Source organism: Syngnathus typhle, linkage group LG13 (assembly GCF_033458585.1).
Source record: "Syngnathus typhle isolate RoL2023-S1 ecotype Sweden linkage group LG13, RoL_Styp_1.0, whole genome shotgun sequence".
In the NCBI taxonomy this organism is placed as follows: domain Eukaryota; kingdom Metazoa; phylum Chordata; class Actinopteri; order Syngnathiformes; family Syngnathidae; genus Syngnathus; species Syngnathus typhle.
In genome coordinates, this window is record NC_083750.1 from 4,862,888 (window position 1) to 4,884,542 (window position 21,655).

General features: G+C 38.4%; 2 protein-coding genes and 1 long non-coding RNA gene across 5 annotated transcripts; 1 reads left to right on the top strand and 2 right to left on the bottom strand.

The window, feature by feature from the left end:
* Positions 1-994: 994 nt before the first annotated feature.
* On the bottom strand, positions 995-4,141 carry LOC133165539 (E3 ubiquitin-protein ligase RNF186-like). 2 transcript variants are annotated; one of them, XM_061295293.1, is made up of 3 exons: positions 2,646-4,141; positions 2,232-2,501; positions 995-1,847 (listed from the first exon to the last, which is right to left on the bottom strand). In XM_061295293.1, the coding sequence occupies exons 1-3, from the start codon at positions 2,654-2,656 to the stop codon at positions 1,739-1,741; spliced, it is 390 nt and encodes a 129-aa protein (XP_061151277.1). In that variant the 5' UTR covers positions 2,657-4,141; the 3' UTR covers positions 995-1,738. The 2 variants fall into 2 exon arrangements, with proteins under 2 accessions (XP_061151277.1, XP_061151276.1); XM_061295292.1 differs by having other exon boundaries at positions 2,232-2,570.
* Positions 4,024-5,745, top strand: LOC133165540 (uncharacterized). Its single transcript, XR_009717615.1, has 2 exons — positions 4,024-4,650; positions 4,770-5,745. It is a non-coding gene; the product is annotated as an uncharacterized LOC133165540 (long non-coding RNA).
* Positions 5,299-21,125, bottom strand: agla (amylo-alpha-1, 6-glucosidase, 4-alpha-glucanotransferase a). 2 transcript variants are annotated; one of them, XM_061295290.1, is made up of 35 exons: positions 20,815-21,125; positions 19,771-19,892; positions 19,276-19,486; positions 18,974-19,143; positions 18,402-18,605; positions 18,132-18,313; positions 17,902-18,013; positions 17,379-17,505; positions 17,067-17,169; positions 16,746-16,843; positions 15,675-15,814; positions 15,005-15,192; positions 14,161-14,284; positions 13,096-13,259; positions 12,478-12,579; positions 12,243-12,398; positions 12,020-12,170; positions 11,328-11,452; positions 11,070-11,182; positions 10,842-10,976; positions 10,554-10,684; positions 10,334-10,470; positions 10,084-10,217; positions 9,804-9,979; positions 9,563-9,665; positions 9,331-9,454; positions 8,501-8,602; positions 8,287-8,398; positions 7,887-8,022; positions 7,542-7,654; positions 7,160-7,353; positions 6,975-7,072; positions 6,728-6,815; positions 6,385-6,518; positions 5,299-6,209 (listed from the first exon to the last, which is right to left on the bottom strand). In XM_061295290.1, exons 2-35 carry the CDS (start codon positions 19,856-19,858, stop codon positions 6,092-6,094), a joined length of 4,593 nt encoding a protein of 1,530 aa, XP_061151274.1. In that variant the 5' UTR covers positions 19,859-19,892; positions 20,815-21,125; the 3' UTR covers positions 5,299-6,091. The 2 variants fall into 2 exon arrangements, with proteins under 2 accessions (XP_061151274.1, XP_061151275.1); XM_061295291.1 differs by lacking the exon at positions 14,161-14,284 and adding an exon at positions 14,547-14,670.
* Positions 21,126-21,655: the final 530 nt, after the last annotated feature.

The window sequence follows — 21,655 nt, forward strand, 5'->3', positions numbered from 1 at the left end:
ACTCCCTGCGGCCCGGTTGAAAAAAATCGAGCTTTTTCGATTCTTCATTTTCATGCTGTTTTTTTCTTTCGGTCTTGCGCGAATGTGCTTGCGCTATTCTATGTGCGCAATGTTATCCATTCACCGTTTGCCTCCCTGACCTGGATGTTGTTTTAGCGATCATCGAACAGTGTGGGTATTGTTAGATTTATTTTCCTGTGGGCGTGCGCACCTACTGGAAAAATTCCTGGCTACGCCTTTGGGCTAGTGTCCAAAAATACGAGGAAATTGGCTCCCCTTTAGGCTTCAAGTCATTCGTTTGGAAGCACTTTGGATTCCAAAGAAAAGATGGCTCAACAGACAAGATACGTGCTGTTTGTAAATCCTGCCATGCCGCACATTTAAAGAAAAAACACGACATCAAAGTTCAGTGTTAAAATAAGCACTTTGTATATTACAATAATCTTGTAATTTCCTAAATAAAGAGTTTGCAGTACCTTGTTGATTTTGCGTATGAATTGTTATAAATCAGGATATTGTTCTATATATTTTATTTAAAAAAAAAAAATCGATCATAGAGCACTATATCGTGATGTATCGTGAATGAATCACAGCAGGCTTTAAGATATCGGCAAATATCGTATTGTGTACTTTGAATCGCTATTATATCGTATCGTGACAAAACCCGCGATTTACACCCCTAATAAATATGTAGCTTTCGCTAATTCTGACTGGTTTTACACTGGGATGTTTGTATATATGCCTATATCTTGAGTGTTCCTCAAACTGGAGCTGTCCTGTCTAAATAAATAAATAATTAAAAAAAAAAAAAAAAACTATGTCTATTCACTGTCACTCCTAAAGAGTAAATTATACGTATTCTCAATTAATTTAAAAATAATATAAATGATAACTATATGGAAAAACTGATATAAAATGCATATATTTATTCAAAGGATTCATAGTTTTCCATCATTAGGAAATGTATAGTAAATTAATTAAATGGAGATAGAAATATTCACAGTATTTTTTATTTAAGCACCATTCAGAAAAGTACAAATTCACATGACAGTTAAGTTTCTTTTTGATGGACTTAAGTGTAGGTAGACAATGGCATACAACAATAAACATGTATAAATAATAAGTAAACAGTATGTTTGCTTGTTGGTTTACAGTACCGTTTTTTTCCATGTATAATGCGCCCCCATGTATAATACGCACCCTAAAAATGGCATGTTGATGCTGGAAAAAAGCCTGTACCCATGTATAATACGCACCCAAATTTTGACTCCTACTTAAGTCCGTAAACGTAAAATTATTTCAGAAAAAAGATCATCTTTGGGAACAACCGGATGTTATTCTGCCGGTCAGTATCACTGCGCATGCGCTAGCAAACTCGATAGCGAAGAAATGTTTCGAATTTGTGTAGGGTACATTGTGACAGCAAACGAGCAGGTGATCGAGCAAGCGTCTGATACGAGAGCATTGTGTTTGTATGGAGCGTGTTTGAAGTGAACAGCAGAGAAGAAAGCGCATCTGTAATGGCGGCCTCCGTATCATATCCGGATTTAAAAAAAAAAAAAAAAAATTTTTTTTTTTTTTGTATCCATGTATAATGCGCACCCCAAATTTTAGGACAATAAATTAGTTAAATTTTGCGCATTATACATGGAAAAAAACGGTAATTTCATTTCTTAAAAGACTATATACAAGTTGAATAAAAAACTAAAGAAAAACATGGGCTTGATCCAAATGGAAGTCAAAAGACATTGGAAACATCAGTGGCCTGCAAATGTTGCTCATGCACTGCAATACAGTTGAACAGTTTTTGGAGTGTAGACTTGAGAGCAATGTGCTTGGAATCCAAGCTGAGGAGGAAAAGAGAAAGATGTATAATTATTTTCATATTTACAAGAATCGTGACAATATAGTAAGCTCTTTGAGCATTCATCAGAATAGTGCACACTTTGTCCTTCACGAATAAGACTTCAACACACAAGTGAAACGAATATGTTTTTTTGTTTTTTTTCACAACTCAATTACTGTCAACTGTTGAATTTAAATGGCCTCCCTCCTACATATGCTTGGACCGCTCAGGTGTCAGACCCAATAATTGACTTTGGGATGTTTTTCAAATTTTCCGGGAATATTTTCCATTTATCGAGCGCTTTACAAGTAGTACTGAAGTTTAACATGTATGTCAAGGGAATATATGCTTAAACAGCTTTTCCAGTGAGAAATGATTTACTTACAGCATTGGCCTGATGAGCTTGTTCGATACCTCCACAGAATTTTCGCTCGTCCTCGTCCTGATCTTCTTCTGCTCCTTTACTGCTATCTCATCCCAGATCTCGGTATTGACCCACAAGGCCCCGGGCAGGGTCAGACTGGTCTCACTGCAGGTGACCCAGCGGCACAGTGGGCAGCAGATGGTCTGGATCACGCCGTTCACGTTGGTCAGTTTCTCCAGACATGGAGCGCAGAAGGTGTGACTGCAGTGCAGCATGCGTGGGATCCGCTCGCTGCGCGAGTAGTTGTAGAAACACACCACACACTCCAGATCTTCATTTTGAGACATGATCGAAGGCACTCTTTGAAAACATGGCAATTATCAGTCAATACACTTATCACACACAAAGACTTCACAAAGAGACTTTAGAACTTACCGGGTGTCCATGGGAAGTTATTGCAGAGCCGGCTGAGGCGTGTTCTGAATGCTGCTGAGTAGCAAGCGACTCTTAAAGACGCGTGTCCTTGAGCCACATGTGACATGACGTGAGCACCCTTCCAGGGAATTCTGCTTAGGTAAATACAACCACCTGACGGAAGAATTTTATTCAGCCAACACAAAGAAGTTTAATACCCTCCCACTTGATCTCATCAACAAGCAGTCGATTCATTTCCCATAAATGGTGTCAAGATTTTTTTTTAAATTCACGATTTGATTAAGAAAAGCATGTCAGTGTGCCCAAATGATACTTTTATTTATTTATTAATTTTTCATAAATTGTGTTAAGAATTTGGTTTTAAATTGACAATTTAATTTAGAACAGCCTGTCAGTGTGCCCAAATGATCATTTTAAATGTAGTCATTACGTTTCAAATGATGACAATTTTAAATATAGTCATCATATTTTAGGGTGACAGAAATTTGAAATTCATCAAGTTAGAAGAGTAGGTAAGGGTTAAAAGTATTTTGATTAGGGACAAACTTGGACTTTGTACAATAGCCGGTTCACACAGCTGACTTTCTGTCAGACAAAACCGTTGCAGTGCGGTCTTAATCTGCTCTTCCGGCACCTTATCGCTCATTGTGTTTTCTGAAGCATGCACACCTCCTCCACTTTTATCACCTAAATGCTCATAACAGTGACTTTACTGATTACCTGTGTATATTATTGGAATAAGCAGTCAGAATAGCGTTACATAATTCTCTCGGGGATTGTTGCCTTATCAACAGTTATGTTGTAAACGGTAACGGTTTTTGGCACGATCATGACATGATCATCACGCTTGAGGATTTAACCCACTGGGTTTTTGCTTCATTTCTTTTATTTTTATATATTTTTTGAAATTTTGGTTTTAAATTAACTTTTGTTATTTTTTATTATTTTGTTATTATTATTAAATAAACATTTATGTTCAAACTTGTCTGGTGTTTTATTCCTTGTTTTTTAGGGGTGTAACGATTCATCGATACTAGGGGTGAAATTTTGGTTTTAAATTAACTTTTGTTGTTTTTTATTATTTTTATTATTATTATTAAATAAACATTTATGTTAAAACTCGTCTGGTGTTTTATTCCTTGTTTTTTAGGGGTGTAACGATTCATCGATACTAGGGGTGTAAATCGCGGGTTTTGTCACGATACGATATAATATCGATACAAAGTACACGATACGATATTTGCCGATATCTTAAAGCCTGCTGTGATTCATTCACGATACATCACGATATAGTGCTCTACGATCGATTTTTTTTTTTTTAAATAAAAAATATAGAACAATATCCTGATTTATAACAATTCATACGCAAAATCAACAAGGTACTGCAAACTCTTTATTTAGGAAATTACAAGAGTATTGTAGTATACAAAGTGCTTATTTTATCACTGAACTTTGATGTCGTGTTTTTTCTTTAAATGTGCGGCGCAGAGGCGTAGCCAGGAATTTTTCCAGTAGGGCCGCACGCCCACAGAAAAAAAAATCTAACATCACCCGCGCCGTTCGCTGATCGCTAAAACAACATCCGGGTCCGGGAGGCAAATTTCAGTTGAACCAATTATTAACAAGCATTCATGAGACCAAAATAAAGTAGCTGCCATTGTTAAGGATTGTTTGATTGTCCATGATTACCGCTGCGGCGAGATTTGTGCTCCCTGAATATTTGTCCGTTGAACCATCTTTTCTTTGGAATTCAAAGTGCTTCGAAACGAATGACTTGAAGCCTAAAGGGGAGCCAATTTCCTCGTCTTTTTGGACACTAGCCATAGCACCAGCCCAGGAGCTGCGTACTAGTTGTCGACTAGTTGTTGAGGAGACACCTCTCTGCCAATCCTGATCTCTCAACGGTGTGGAAAGGTCTGCAGAGCATCACGGGCTACAAGAAACGAACCCCCCGTCCTGTAGAGAGCCCAAGGCTTGCTAACCAGCTAAACAAGTTCTACTGCAGGTTTGATCGGTCCTCCCACACAACGGGACTTCCTGCAGCACAATCTAGATACTCACCTCTCCCCACAACTGCTCTGTCCACACCTCTATCATCGTTGTCACCCACTCACTCTCTTGCAGAGGCCGCGAGGAGGAAGTGGCTCCTGGGCTGGTGATATGGCTAGTGTCCAAAAAGACGAGGAAATTTGCTTCCCTTTAGGCTTCAAGTCATTCGTTTGGAAGTACTTTGGATTCCAAAGAAAAGATGGCTCAACAGACAAGATACGTGCAGTTTGTAAATCCTGCCATGTCGGAAAAAACACGACATCAAAGTTCAGTGTTAAAATAAGCACTTTGTATACTACAATACTCTTGTAATTTCCTAAATAAAGAGTTTGCAGTACCTTGTTGATTTTGCGTATGAATTGTTATAAATCCGGATATTGTTCTATATTTTTTATTCAAAAAAATAAAAAATCGATCGTAGAGCACTATATCGCGATGTATCGTGAATGAATCACAGCAGGCTTTAAGATATCGGAAAATATCGTATCGTGTTTCTTTGTATCGAAATGATATCGTATCGTGACAAAACCTGCGATTTACACCCCTAATATATATATATATATATATATAATATGCAATTATATTAATAAAAAAAACACAAGAGCAGCCTGTATCAATTTTGATTGCATTAATACAGTACAGTACAGAACAGTACAGTACAGGTAGACTTGGGTGACTTTTTTTGGTAAGTAAACAGTGTGTGAACATAAAAGGTGCTACAAATAGTACAATTAAAAGTAAGAGACCAAAGGTTAGCAAGACAAAGACAACATGAACCTTGAACTAATGAGGACATCAGATCCAAATGTATGAACACAACATTGACAGATGATTCACTTACAGTATTTGTTATTTATTTTTATCCTAGCCATAACAATATGGTATAAAGCAGTTGATGCCATGGTAATGTTGCACTAGCTCTTTTTTTTGCCTTTGTGCATGCATATTTTCCCGTTGCTTGCGTGTTACTTCTGCTTATTTCTACATAACTAAATATTGCTGATTCCTTTGCTACTTGTACATATAACATTATTCCACTGTGCCTTCATACTCTTCTAATTAAAAAATCTTGAACAACAACTTGGTGTTACCCCCCAATGTCATTGCAACATATGCAAAGCTGCCAGTCTCCAGAATTCTGTGACAGTGACAGCTGTTTTCAGTTAATATGGGTAAAGGCAGTGAGTCTTGAGTGTTGAATTTCACACTCTGGTTGAATATAAACCACCTAATAACTATGTAACATTAGTTGATTTAATCAATTAGAAACACTTGAAATAAATACTTTTGTGGGTGTGACATTTTTTTCAAATTAAGCTCATTTCAACATGAAGGAATTTAACACACTCATCTCAACTGAGTCAAAGAGATATTGGAAAGGGCCTTGCAGAGGTTTTCTAGAAGTCATACAGTACTTCCAAAAGAGTAGCCAAAGACCATGCTTGAGTCTCACAGCTAAACGGGCAGTATTGGCCATTCTCATTTGTTAATTCTGGTAGACCTTTCCATGGAGATCTAAAATAGATAAAGACAGAGGTTTGGGGGTAAAGGGGGGAAGCAAAAATTAAACACAGTTAACTATTGTTGCTAATTGAATATTTTTCATTACAATTTTTAATGCAACTTATAACACATTTGATGAGAAAACAGTGTGAGCTTCATTTTTATATACAACATATGACATTCGTACCTCTCCAGATGAGTGTAATGTTGTGAAAGAACATTTTTCACCAGAGTCACCGTCTTGGCATAGGTTTTTTCACCAAGCTTTCTGGCAAAGTAGAGCTTAGCACGCAAGAAGTATCCGACAGGCCATAGCCACTCCTGGACAGACATAAGAATTGAAAATAGGAATTGAACTGATTAGTTGACTAGTCCAGTCCCATTCAACAACAAACCTGCACGCCAAAATCGCTAGGGGGTTCAAGTCATTCTGCAAGATGAATTTAGAAGCGGACCCCTTGTTTTAAACAATGGCTGTCCTTGTCCTTCATTATTACTGCCAATCATCAAATTCAAATTGACTTTCTCACCGGTCCTTGATGGTAGTTGAAGCCTTTTGCCACATTGTAGTTGTCATTGTCCAGTGCATTGTCATACACACCACAGTAGACCATATCACTGCAGGTACACAAAAATGCAGGAAACATATTTAAAAATCCAACCATATAGATGAAACAAGGAATGTTTCGGTCAGTATTCTTAAAAAAAAAAATATTTTTTAAATGTTAAACTACTACATTTTCATATTAGTATTAAGACTTGAGAAAGGTGTATTACTCAGGGTCGAGGGTTTTCATTCCAAGAGGTCCTAGTAATTTCTCCTCAGCAATTTCAAGAGCTTTCCAGGCTCTTTCCACAGTAAACAGTTCTGGAGCCTGTCATTTTTTAAAAAATAAATAAAATAAAATAGCTCTGTTAACACGTAGACGTTTATTATTTCAATAATAGCAGTACCAACTTACCACGACCATGGCAATAGTAAAGTTCGGTCTGAGTTGGTAGTCACACCATGGGCTGGATGCTCCAAAACTGTCCTTGTAGATACCTTTTTTGTGTACAAGATCAGATTGATTCTCCTCGGACACCCAGAAACTTGGCTCATAGGACTGCTGGATCTGTTCATTCCATTTGGTGTATAAGATAAACACCTCTTTTCCTTCAACACAATGCAATGGAATCTGAGATTTAGGTTGCAAAATATACAGTATTTTATGAACTACGATAGACTATTAGTATACTCTACTATGTTGTTATGCAAAATAAAATATAGCAGCATCTAATTAAAACAATTTAATGTAATCGGGCAACAAATCTAAATGCGTATTTTTATGGTGTGTTTAATACCATTTCTGTGAACTTTTGCTCCATCATAAGGAAACAGTCCCTTGGCATGGAGCTCCACAATCCAGCGGATGGCTGACTTACTTAGACCAATTATCTCCACAGCTGCTCCGTCTCTGCGCAGAGAATTTGACATTGCATTTTTTCATTCATGTAAATAATCATGCACATTTCTGAGGGCAATGGAAACCCAGCTGAGAGCAATCCACAATGGTGTAAAAGCTTTGTCGTCTTTTTTTAGTGAATTACATGCCCATAATTAATGTACATTAATGTACAGAGAAAAGGGTAGTCTCACACCCATCTATTTTAGCAAATTCAAGTGTGATCAGTAATTCTCTCTTTTACCTGGGAGTAGCTGGCATGCCTTTGTTTTTTGCTTTCTCACTCTCCCCCATTTTATCCATCCACGTGCCACAGTTAAAACGGTTTCCTCCATGGACAAAGCCTGTTGCAGGGTCGACGTTAATAACAACATTGAACCCTGGAAGGAAGAAAGTCGAGTGTTTAGCCCTTCATTATGCTAAAACACAAAATTTGTGAGTTTTTGGTCAACGCTGTTGCTGGGGCACAGTTCATCCAAAAAAAAAGAAAAGCTAATTTTTAGTGTTAAACCTACAAAAAATCATGAAACTCCTTATACACATCAAGCCTGGAAAAATAACCAATATTTTACTACATAGTTAATTGTTTATTTTGACAAAGCAGTTTGTGTTTGTGGTTAACACAAGCACGCACGCACACAGACCTTCATCTTTCATGTGCATGTCTATCTTGGGTCCAGCATTTCGCTCTCTGAAGGAAATTCCCTCGAGGTGACGCTGCAGAGTCTCTTGGATTACATCATATAGAGGCTGCTCCTGTACACAAACACGGTATTTCTCAATACATAATTCAAAAGTTCAATTTTTTGATGACTGAAAGTTGTGTGTTTTGAATTACAGTAGAGACATGGTACATACCACTTCTCCTGGTAGGCAGGGCTCACTATCATCAGTTGGATACATGCGTGTGACAGGAGACTGGAGGATACTCTGTCCTTGGGGAACATGGCTAACGTAATCCTGAAAATTAAATAAATAGTATAGTATCGTAAGGATAATTAGAAATGGAAGGGGGGGGAATGCTGGGGTGTTGCTTTGGAAGTCGAAAATTTGGCCGTAAGTACTGTATTTTCCGGGGTATAAGGCGCACCGGACTATAAGGCGCACCTTCAATGAATGGCCCATTTTAGAACTTTGTCCTTATACAAGGCGCACCGGACTATAAGGCGCACCATTAATGTCATGTCAGAGTTTTAATCCAAATCAAATCATTCTCCATTTTATCTTTTTTATTTCAACTTCAGACGCAACAAATTACTTTATAATCACAAAATAATGATCCATAGTCTTTTTGATTCATGATTCATAGTCTTCAGCGGGCCACTTATCATTGATTTAATGACACAATGCTTCGGGCCAGTTTAAATTTAGGAATTTGGTCCATATATAAGGCGCACCGGACTATAAGGCACACTGTCGGCTTTTGAGAAAATTTTAGGTTTTTAGGTGCGCCTTATAGTCCGGAAAATACGGTAGATGCAAAAAAAATCACGCGGCTCCGGTTCGTATGTCGAAAAGTTCATATTACTCCCTACTTAACTCTATCACCATCATGAACCAATTGTTAGGTCTCTGCGTTTTTCTTTTGACTGTCAAAAATGAAAAGTGGAGTTTTATTTATGTATTTAATTACCTTAAGCACCTCTGTGGTATGCGTTTATATGTAGTACATTGCAGTTTCCTCCTACCTGCAGGCACTGCAGCCACCACCACACAGCATCACGGCAATTGTATCTGGCAAAGCGACCCTCTCCCAGCAAGTTTGGGATTAAACCATGACGTAATGTCCCTGCGAAGGCCAAGATGATGTTTCTAAGGACACAGCAGAAGACCTCATTTATTGTTAATTTACTGTATCCAAACAGGAAATAATAGCATGGCATAAAAGAATCAAACATGCATGCAGACATAGATGGATACCGGGCTTCGCTGTGTCTCCCAGTGAGCAGCATCAGTCCTCTGAGAGCAATAAAAGTGTCTCTGCCCCAGCAACGGAAAATTCCAGTAGAGAAATGAGGAAGACCTGATAAAACAAATTTGAGTATTAAGTAAATAGAGATGGGGGAGTACCAGTACCAGATATTGGTATCGGTGCCGATACCAGATTATTTCAAGTGATTGGTACAATAAAAGATTATAGATAATTTAGTAGTTTGGTGACCTGCAGCCACTGTCACACAGCACTGCTCCTTCTGGCCAGTTATTGGGCTGATGCAATATGGAATGTTGTCAATTTTCGTCGAGAGAGGAGGAAGGGCAGGGACGCGTCCGACACCACACATCTGAAGTGAACCCAACGCCAAGTGTCGCACAAAGCTTGAGCCACTCTGAATGAAACTAAATAAAAATTGAAAACAGAAACTTTGATTAATCTTCATATGAAAAGCACACTATTTGCATAATTTGCAAAAACACTGGTTGCATAATTACAAAAAAACTACCTTGACATGAGTTTGAAAGTTGCATCCAGAGCTGTGGTGAAAGTTGACACAAGGATTGCATCAAAGTAAGATGGTATGAGATAGCGTGGGATGTGCTTCAAATAAGTAAACATGGCCTCGAGCCATTGTCCAACCTGCACATATGAAATGACGAAATGACTCAAGTTGTCTCCATTGGAATGTACAAGTGAGTGATTATGTCGCATAGTTATTTTGGTTCAAAGATATTTTAACGTTGTTAAAGTTTTACCTGTGCAAGAGGTCCTTCTTTATGTATGAGTCTATTGACAATATATTCCATTAGCCAGTCTCCTTCTCTGAGGTTAGAACACACAGGATGGCCCAGGTCGTTGTTGGCGCGAATATCAGCCAAAATTGATATCAGTCCTGCATATAGTATACAGAACCACAATATTCATCAAATGAATTCATAGGATAAAGGGAATTCATTGAACTCCAATATCACTTACCTTGGAGGCCTGCATATTTGAAGGTTCCCCAACCTGGAATACTGTAACAGCCTCCGCCATCCTCTTGTTCTTCGGCATCGCAGCGAAATAGCAAGACATTCATGTCTGCTAGCGTCAACTTTGACATGAGCCTAGAGTTTCATTCAAGATAATCAATCATGTATACAAAATAGTGATGGTATAAATGGTAAAAACATACACAAAGCATTTTTTTTAAATTCAGTGAAGTAAAATGGATTGCATCATGTTCATGATAATGAAATTCTACATATCTAGATATGGACTCACTGTGCCAAAGGCATCTTCAGGGCGTCTGGTGGGTTTTCATCTGCTACGCTGCCTTTTCGATATTTTAGACTAAACTGGGACAGATAATAGCGGAGTGCCCCGACCAACTTCTGAGCTTTGGGGTCCAAACTAATCCTACAAGGAAGAGAAAGGTTTTTGTTTTTTCTTTTTTATCAGGGATTTTACTGTAAAGATGCAGTTTTGTGTAGGTAATGAATCCTATAGTACCTGAAGGCAATGACACTTCCCGGTGTCAGTTTCTTGAAACTGATTTCTTGTACAAACTCTGATCGACCTTTAGATGTCACACCAGCATGGTTCACCACTGAGCTCTCCTGTAACTGCAGATATACACAAATAATTGATTAAGTATAAATCCTTGTGATTACTAGAATCAACATGCAACAAGATTTGTTTTTAAATGAAATGAATCATATAACGAGAACTCTAGAACACAATGCTGAAGAAAATAGGTATTTTATTTACCGGAATATGCTCTTTTATCTCAACTGTGTATTCGGGCATGCCATTGATGAAGTTGTCATCTTTTACGAAACTCCCAGCATGTCTTTCCACTGTCCTTGCCTCCAATACTACTTCCTCAATTTTTCCTGGAGAGAAGATTTGGGTAACAGGATCAATGCATAACAATGATCATGACAAAGAAACACACCAAATGACAAATCAAAGTCAAATAACTGTTTATAACTTTTATTACCTTGACAAAATATTGTATTGTAAATGGTAAAACTTGCCCTGAATGATTCACGATTCCCGAACACACTACAATCCTCTACAAGTGTCTCAAAATAAGACTCAAGTTTTTTCCATGAACTTTATCTTATCAGATTGTTTGAACTACATTTTAACTAATTTGTCGGTATTGCCGCTCAGGATTAACTTTAAACTGCACTGAAAATGTGCAAATGCCGATAAATGTAATTGCCAAATCTTTGTTTGAGATCTGAGAAGATTTCCCAACAGTTTGTGCCCAACCCGTACTGTATAATGAAAAATCCCAAACTACTATAACCCTGCTAAATACTGAACTAAAATGAAAGGCATAACATTATCATCAACCTCCTGTATTGCACTATACTTTATATAAGATAATTAATGACAAAAAAGAAAAACAAATTCTGCACCACAACTATTTGCATTGTGTGTGATTCTCCTACCAGGTATAAACATTGGTGGCACATCAGTTTTATAGTGGTGTGTTTTAGGATTCTTGAAAGCTGTCCGACAAACTGCCACTACTGACTGATGGGTGCTGGGACAGTGGCGAGTAATGGCCACAATATCTTCATCAACCTGGTCTACATAGACCTATAGAGGAGACATATCAAAATATTACATGTATAAATATATATATTAAAAAAACTATGACCAAAATTATACCTGTATGAAGCCTTGAGCAGCCAATTCTTGATGCAACTTATTGAGTGCCAGTTTCCCAGCAATGATGCCAGTCTGCGGTCCAACCTCGCTGGCAGAGGTCAGGGAGGCAGAAGGGTTCCACTTAGGGTAAAAGCGTTCCTCTGTAACAACAGAAATCTACACACACACACACAAACTTCAATAAATTTGAATGTAAAGTGCAGTGTATTGTATTGTAGTGTATGTTGAATATTACTTGATGTGGAACTAATTCATCATATCCTCTTGTTGAGCCAGTAGCACAGCAGGCCATGGAGACCATAGCAGAACTTGGAAGAGAGTCCAGTGCCGAACGCAGCTGCACAATGGAAACAAAAAAACACTGGTACCGTATTTTCCGGACTATAAGGCGCACCGGGCGATAAGGCGCATCTTCAATGAATGGCCCATTTTAAAACTTTGTCCTTATATAAGGGGCACCGGACTATAAAGCGCACCATTAATGCATCATGTCAGATTTTTAATCCAAATCAAATCATTCTCCATTTCATCTTTTTTATTTCAACTTCAGACGCAACAAATTACTTTATAATCACAAAAAAATGATCCATAGTCTTTTTGATTCATAGTCTTCGGCGGGCCACTTATGATTGATTTCATGACACAATGCTTCGGGCCAGTTTAAATTTTGGAATTTGGTCCATATATAGGGCGCACTGACGGCTTTTGAGTAAATTTTAGGTTTTTAGGTGCGCCTTATAGTCCGGAAAATACGGGAATTATAATGTAAATATAATATATAACAACCATTTATATTCATGTTTTTTTTTCGACCATTAGTTAGTTATGTCATGATGTGATTTGGATAAACCACCTGTATAGGACATTCGTTGTCATGGGTTACATCAAGGAACATGGCATGTGCAATGCATGGCGTCAGTGGGCGAAGACTTGGCTGAACAAACGCTCCAACTGGTTCACCACCATAACGATAGACCAATCTTCCCTCTTCATGGCTATCACCAGCGGACATGGCCTCTAAAAGATTAAGGGTGCAAAACACAGTACACTGTACAGAGAAGAAAAAGCTTGTCGGTACTTTATAGCTTTAACGTCGTAAAAAATATTCATTGCTATTAGTTAACATGCATTTTCCAGATACTGTAGCTTCATGAAACAGAGCAGTCAATGTTTTTTGAGTTAGTATGTTAATTTGTCATTAAATGCAATGTAAATACAACATTCGACAATTAGTTTTTATTTTTTTATTTAGTGATTTGGTAGTAGCTAGCTGCCGGACAGTCACCTTTCCAGTATTTCAGCACAGCCATTCCGGTGATGTCACATAGGTTTGAGTAACTTGCAAATACGTTAATGTACTTACTTCCCCTTTCTTTTTTTTTTCATGTTCACTGGATGTCAGACAACTTTGTGATTCTTCAGTATTTCAATAATACAATTTAGATGCATGGTTCTTCAATACCGAGTTCTTAGCACATTTGTCTCACAGTTCTGAGGTTCTACCTTTTTGTGTTCTCATGTTCTCTGGGCTTCCTCCCACATTGGCAAAACATGTGTGTTAGGTTTAATTGAGGAGTAAATTTTCCATAAATATGAGTGTGAATAATTGTGGCTGCTGACCATCCAGGTTGTACCTCAGTCAAACAATATAGGACGTGGATGGCATTTTAAATGTACAATATACATTTGATTTACATGTTAATTGTTTGATTTATATCCATTGTAAATGTGATAATTAAATCAATTTAATTACATTTAAATGTAAGAATTAAAAAAAATAATTTCAACGATTATACATCTGTCATATAGCCAAATATATAATATATAGCCAAATATATAATATATTATATACTAATATTTTTTATACAAACTGTGAATAGATACATCTATGTGAGGTTTTAAAAATACAATACCGTACCTCGTATGAGTGATGTAATCCCTAGATCTGTAACGAAGATGTTATCCAGTTCCTCACTGCCAGTGAAGAGTTCAGCCACCACGTACAGGTTAGGGCACACTGTTCTAGCCACATCTAGCATGTACTGCTCAACCACCACACAAAGCAACACAACAAAGTCCAAGAAGTCAATATAAATTAAGGATGGCAAAAAGGAAGTGGAGGAATGGATATTATTGTTAAAGTGATGAAGCCGGTTAGTGACAGTGAAGAGATTGGGAAAAGTAACACCACATCAATTCATTCAATCCAGGAAAAGAGAATAGGAAGGAGAGTGAAAGAACACAAAATGCAGGGAAAAGAGAAGAAAAAAACAAAAAACAATATTAGTTTGTTTGAACAAGTACCTCTTACAAGGCTGCTAATTCCCAGCCGATTCACAAATACATTGTCAAGGATTTCGCTGCCTGTAAACAGTTCAGCTATCAAATACAAATTGGGTCTGACCACTCTGGCTGCATCAAGCATAGCCTGGACAAGACATTACATTACAGACAGGGAGAAAAGAGGAGAATTTAGTGCACAGCAGTTTGGGAGATTTCTTCTTCATTTGTTGTGAGCTAATATCAAATGAGGATCTAACAAAATACAGCTAAGCCTCCATTTTACACGCTTTGATTCTACGTGACATTTTGTCTAACGCGGTTTGATCATGGACCCCTATTTTTTGTCATCGTATTTTAAATGCACAATATTGTAGAAATTGCGGTGCAAATTTTTAAAAACGTTTCGTCGTCCGTCTGTCCACTCAGCATCCATCCTGAGACGGCATGCTCATCACTGCTGCTACTCCAAGATTGCTTACCTCAGCAACATGTAATGGTGTAGAATGGCAGTTATCCAGTCTGACTCCATGAAAATATTTGGCTGTTATTTGAGTGTATTTCTTCATGTGAGCCCAGAGAAAAGGGCAGTCTGCAGGTCCCTTGCCATAGCGAAGTTTGACACTGTCACCCCAGCATATCAATTCTCGCCGAACGTAGACATTGGATCCTAAAGTAAACAGAGCAGAGACACAGACAATTACAGCAGGGCCAAACAGACAACACTGATTAAATTTAGGAAAATGAAAAAAGTCAAGATCAATCATTTAACTGCACTATTTTTTTGTTACTCCTTCTTGAGCTTTCACCATTTCCAACTTTTTTTATTTTTTAAATCCATCATGTTGTGCACTTGTAGTCTCCAAGATTGTTGAAAGGTTTAATCTAATCTCTCCAGGTGCTGCAAATATATTTCTATAATCTGTTTGGGGGATATTTTGTTCTCCGTTCAGTTTTATCCATTTTCCATTACGTATTTTTATCTATTACGTCACAGTCTTTGGAGCGGAACTTCAAAACAAGGTAATGGGTGTGGCCAAACGGTTTCGCAAATCCGCCATCTTTATTACTCAGAGAGACATTTGTAGTCCAAACAACTCAAATATGCTTTCTGCATGTGGACCTTACATCTAGTAATTAGCGAATGTTTACCTGGTTCAGCAAAGTTGCGCAGCGGATCATCACCCATCACCCAACCATTGTGAGCCATGAAGTTACATGTCTTGTCTGGTTCATCTATCATCTGCATCTCCTGCTCGAGAGTCATGTCTTGATATGGGAAGGTGAAATACCTGTGAGAGGAAGACAGAAAAAAATCAGGGCCTTTTAAAAACAGTTTTACCTGGTTTTGCAGGTAAAACTGTTTTGAAAATATTGAAATTATTATAAGATTGACAATAACCTTAACTAGAGATGCACCGATCCGATATCTGGATCGGATATCGGTCCCGATATCAACCAAATAGATGGATCGGATATCGGAAAATACAGCCGATCTGTGAGCCGATATTTTCCTTAATCTATTGGGACGCGGGCTACGTCATACGTCAGCAGCACGTGTGCCGCATGCCACGAGAGTTTTCTAAACAAACGCAAACATGGAGCGAACGTTCGCTTCTCTTCCCCGGGTTGCTAAGCGGAATTCAAACCCTGCGCGTTCGCTTCTCTTCGGGTTGCTAATGGGACGTCAAAGGCTGCGCGTTCGCTTCTCTCCCGAATGGGGGGGGGGGGGGGGGGAGGCTAATCGGATGTGAAACGCTGCGTTTTCGCTTCTCTTCCGGGGGGGTGTTAATGGGACGTCAAACGCTTTGTGTGGCGGGCTCCATCTAGTGTGGAAACTGAGAAGCTGAGCTCAAGCTTCTTGTGCGGGCCATATTCAATTATGTTTTCAGAATTTGCTCCGGGCCAATAAAAACTGGACCGTTAGTTTGGACACCCCTAATTTAGAGCAAAGAACTGTGTAGTCTGCCTGATGCCATTGCCTTTGGTCTTTTCTGTTCCACATGTAGAAGAGTTATGTAGCTTGTTAAGTCAACCATAATATCGGATCGGTATCGGGTATCGACCGATACGCAAAGCCACGGCATCGGTATCGGTATCGGAACTGAAAAAGTCGGATCGGTGCATCTCTAACCTTAACCCTAATTTTGTCAATGATAACGTATTAGAGTATGCTTCCTGGAAGGGTTGAACAGACACACAAGCAAAAAATAAAAAATTGACCTGGTAACAAGAGGGTTCTTCTTGCTAAGAGGGCCTAATTTGGGTCCATGTCCTGCCAGACGCTCATACATAACATTTCCCAAAATGCAGTTGGCTGCCTGCAAGCAAACGATTACAGACAAATATTAAATAAAAACACTCATAAGAGATCATGTTTTTTCAACTATCCTTTCATCAAAATGCTGATTCTTTTGGGCTGTTGGATGAGCCGGATGAGTTGAATTTCTATGATGTCCCCCCCTCACACATTAAGGTTTATAACTTTCTCATTATTCATTTCAAGAAAATCAATATAAACAGATTAGGTTATGTTTTGTCTACCTGTTCTTGATGCTGATGCACAATGTGGAGTTGTTCGTCATTAAGCTGGTTCAGTTTCTGTCGCAACAAATGGCAGCAGTCCTCGATGTGCTGTGGGGAAAAACTGTATGAACAGTAAAAAAGATTAACTAAAAGGTTCGAAAAGACGTCTTTCAGACATTATTTCAGCTTGTTGGCAGATTCTGAAAATAGACTCTTCAAGGATTGAAGTGGGAATAAAATAAGTTGGGGTGCACGTGGACACCAAGTATTTGTGTAAAAAATAAAGATAAAGGTATGAATTCAAATGAACTGTGTTCAAATGTGTCTTACCTGTGAGGTACAAATGTTTGGAGAGCAGAGTTCATGTCCACCGTGTTGCCATAACGTCGCCAACCAGGGTCCTGGATAATCATAAGGCCTTTTTCCCCTTCAGTCTTACTATGGTCTGGTTTTGCGCCTTAAAATACCAACATGGTATATGTAACACAATGATTAATGCGACCCAACACCAAGGACACGGTTGACCTCCGGGTGTTGTAGCAGACTGACAGAATCTAATAAGTGCCAATGTTGGGCTGGTTGTACGTTTCAACAAAATCTGTAAAAAAAACTATCTTGTTTTCTGGGATTGTGATTTCGGTTCTAAAAACGATAAAAAGTTCAGACCTATACAACACAATAAAATGAAATAATTTATAAGCTCGGTATTTGCTTTTTATTCTTGTCTCATATTCATGTTTTGGGACACAATTGTTTCAATCAACAGCAAAAAAAGAAAAAATGGGTGTACTGTTTCATTCCTCTGAAAGTGTATACTGTACATAGTATATCTCAGATGAACAGTTCTACATACCATCTTTTAAGAGAGTTCTGAACTGCTCGATAGCACTGTCCACTTTGACCTGGTAGAACTCCCAGAGTTTGATCTGAGGATACACATCTTTCCATAGCACACTTCGAATCTCCTGACAAACACAAACACACGCAAACACAAACACACACAACAGTAAAATTGTCAATATTTTCCTAGTTGTCTGAACAAGTTGACTAAAAACAAAGTCCAAAAAGCAATCGTGCACTTACATTCAGATGATTCTCATTGGTGATATTAGCAGTAAGGCCAATGTCCTTGTACCGTCCGTTTACGATTCTGGTGGTTAAATGCCAGATAGCTCTGTCCAACACCCAGGCTGGACGTAGATGGGGCGAGTTCACCAGGTTGTAACCACATTCTGGATGCTCAAGGATCCACTTGCTATTAGCGGCTGCAAACACAAAAATATACTCTAATGAAAATCACAACAAAAAAAATACTTCTGTACCTAAACTTTTATAACACATTGAGTTACTTACCAGTATGGTTGTACACCACATCAGTAATACACAGCATGTTCCATTCTTTCCTCATCTTCTCCACTAGCGCGCCCACATGTGTCCAGGTATAGTTTTGGCCATCTGGGCTGAATTCGGGGCTAAAGGTTAGCTGGTCTGCCAAGGAGTAGCATGACCTGGATAGTCCTAATGTCTGCAAAGGCGTGAAATGGATCATGTTGTACCCTAGGGAATAAAATAAACATATGCATTGTTCATATGGTAACACACACGTCTGGATAAAAAAAAAACACATTCTAAAAACAAGGGTAATGATGAATTTATAAGTAACAAGCAATATAAACTGTCATCCAAAAGCATTGGAAAAGTGAGGCCCGTTTCTTTCAGGGCTCCAGAGTACAACCACTTTGGTCGCATATGCAAGACTTTTTGGAGGTTGTACCAGTGCGCCTGATGCTGCCCAGGTGAAAAAATAAATGATGCAAGTGCATTATCTCTCTATGTTTTCCTGTGACTGGACTCACACATGGTGCGGACTATGATGCATGTTCACAATCAGGGCAAGCCATCTCCAAAAGAAATCACACACATACCTGACTCCTTTGCAACTTGCAATCTGGCTGGCCAGTCATTTAAGGTACCCAAACACTTGGATAAATAGGTCTGAATGCTGATGCAGTCTAATGGGAGGACACGGTTCTCTGATCCAACACGAAGGATTGGGTTGACAACAATGTAGCCTCCTCCAGATTTCTCTGTGTCCCTATAAAGAGGAAAAATATTTTTCATTTTGAGTTAGATACAAGTTGATCACAATGGCAATCAAGTGATGTTGACATTTAGACATGTCAAATGAATAATCATTTTCATCCTTACAATAAAAGTGGAGTCTTACCCAAATCCAAAGTAGAACTGGAAAGAACCAGCCACCTTGATATCGAGACAGCAAAACTTATCAGAGTCATCTTCACGTCCTGTCGGGTTCTTCCAGGTCAAAACACGGAAAGTGTTTCGTTCAAACGCTTGTCCTTCAGGTGGGTAGTTGGTTTGGACTGTAACTCTCCGGCCCTGAAGACTTGGACCCAGACGGAATTGGAGCTCAAAACCTGAGGAAACATAAATATATTAACTCTCTGGAATCTGAGACTTTTATCATTAATAATAATTATTGTTTAAAATGAATATTATATAATATACATAATTATCATCTAATAATTTTCTTTTTTTCAGTGTGTACAACTGTGATTAATTTATTTATTTTCCAATACAGCTATAATACCACCTATCCATCATCTGAACCGCTTATCCTCACGAGGGTTGCAATCATGCTAGAGCCTACTAATAACCATAATATTAAATCATATTAGTTTGAACTAATAACAAATTTTACCTTGATCAAGTCTGAACAAGGTCCTCTCTAAATTCTCTTTGTCATTGAGTATCAGTACTCGGATCTGCTTCAAGTCTTGAGGCAGCATTTTGGGGAGTTCGATTATGCTTAATCCTGGTCGCCTGCAAAAAGGACATGTTATACATTATAATAATTTAACAGGACTGATAAAACATTCACACTAATTTGATGTGACTATGACACAGATGTAGTTATCTCTAACTTTATTTAAAATGAATTTATTTAGTTACTTGCTTATTTAAATGTAATTATGTCACACTACCAATCTCGTGCACCCCAATTTTTTTTTTATATGAATCATTTCAGAGGGAAAGGATGCCTCGTAGTTAAGGCAACACAAAATGATACAGTATAAAGCAGTCAAGAGTCATTGGAGCCCCCAGAAACGTCAAACTTGATTCTGCTTCATGCTTTTCCCTGGACAAGGTCAGGAATCTAACTGATAATGTCAACGTGTATTTATATAACTCTTGTCACTGTTGAGCTTGCTTGCCAGCCTTTGCTCATGTCAACCGTTAACGGCAAAACTAGAACAGGTTTTATATAAAGATAGATATGACAGGAAAAAAAAAAGTAGCCTCAAAATGTACTAAGTCCACTTGCCTTGGCAAACAGCAGCAGAGCAAACAACACAAAATATGAGCCGTTTGTGTGTTTTTTTAACTGCTCGGCATGCATAAATGTTTAGACAGGGGGTGAAAAATGAATTAGAAATAGATTATCATTTATTCTTAATGCATTTTGCACATAAGGTGCACATCAAGTGACAATAGGCCCTTCAAACGTATGTCCTCTAATGACGGAGTATGTTCGAGTAACATACAAAACGTATTTTGCGTTATTTCAACATACAAACCCTCTTGAACAAGAAATGTCATGTTCCCACTTGTGCAAGAAATGACATTCCCTCTTGTGCTTTAATTCTCTATTCTGTTATGATCGCCCTCTCTGTCGACCATAACAAACCAAGACTACAACACACAGAATTATGATAATGTTGCCATATTGATTCAAACGACTGACCCCGTAAAGTGATTGTCCGTCCCAAGTATTCTCCGTCCTCAGACGAGTGGAACTTGCAGTCTAATTTCTATGCGACGACTGTTTTACTGCAACATTTGAGACTGGAGGCGTGTCGCAGAAAATCAGGCAATGAGGCTTACCGTAATAACAGAAAACAACGCAACAAAATTATTAAGAAACAGTTTTATTTTCTAACATAAAGGCTCTGTTTCGTCGTATTTAAAGTTTTATAGGCATGCAAATGATTATATATCGATTTTGGTACAATGGCAGTCGAATTTCTTACGAGTTATTTTGGTTGCTATTTTTATAACGCCTGGTTCATTGAAGCCCCGCCTCCACGTTACGTGCAGTTCGTCGGGAGACTCGAGGTGCGTTTAAGTACCGCACACAAAGTAGGACATCTCAAAACAACATAATCTAAAAAATAATCGAATTCAATGCACCAAACAGCAATGACAGTTATACGAGCATACTATATGGAGTATGTGGAAATATTTTATAATTTATTTCACACACCAAAATCAGAACAGATGAATGTCAACTCAAGTCGTAGGGTCAGCTGCTCTGGGAAAGTGAGCATGTATGGGCCGTGGGAATGTGGAGGCCCACTTTGGGACATTGTTGGAATTTAAATGAGTGTTCGGTCTTTCTCTTCAACTAAGTGCATGGGTAGGCAACTCTGGTCCTCGAGCCTTGCATGTTTTCTATGTCTCCCTGTTGCAACACGGGTCAAGTCAGGTCAGGTCAGTCGGAGGTCTATCTTCTGACCAAATGGATGCAGCAGCAACAAACTTTGTACAAAATCACTACACACTGCAGAAAGACTCGTGACAAAAGT

Coding starts and splice junctions, on each gene's coding strand:
- LOC133165539 (XM_061295292.1), bottom strand. Junction 1,848..2,231: donor AAGCTCATCAGGCCAATGCT/GTAAGTAAATCA, acceptor TTTCCTCCTCAG/CTTGGATTCCAAGCACATTG.
- agla (XM_061295290.1), bottom strand. CDS start 19,858: ATGCTGCCTCAAGACTTGAAGCAGATCCGAGTACTGATACTCAATGAC. Junction 19,487..19,770: donor CTTGTTCAGACTTGATCAAG/GTAAAATTTGTT, acceptor ATGTTTCCTCAG/GTTTTGAGCTCCAATTCCGT. Junction 16,844..17,066: donor TGCATCAGCATCAAGAACAG/GTAGACAAAACA, acceptor GTTTGCTTGCAG/GCAGCCAACTGCATTTTGGG.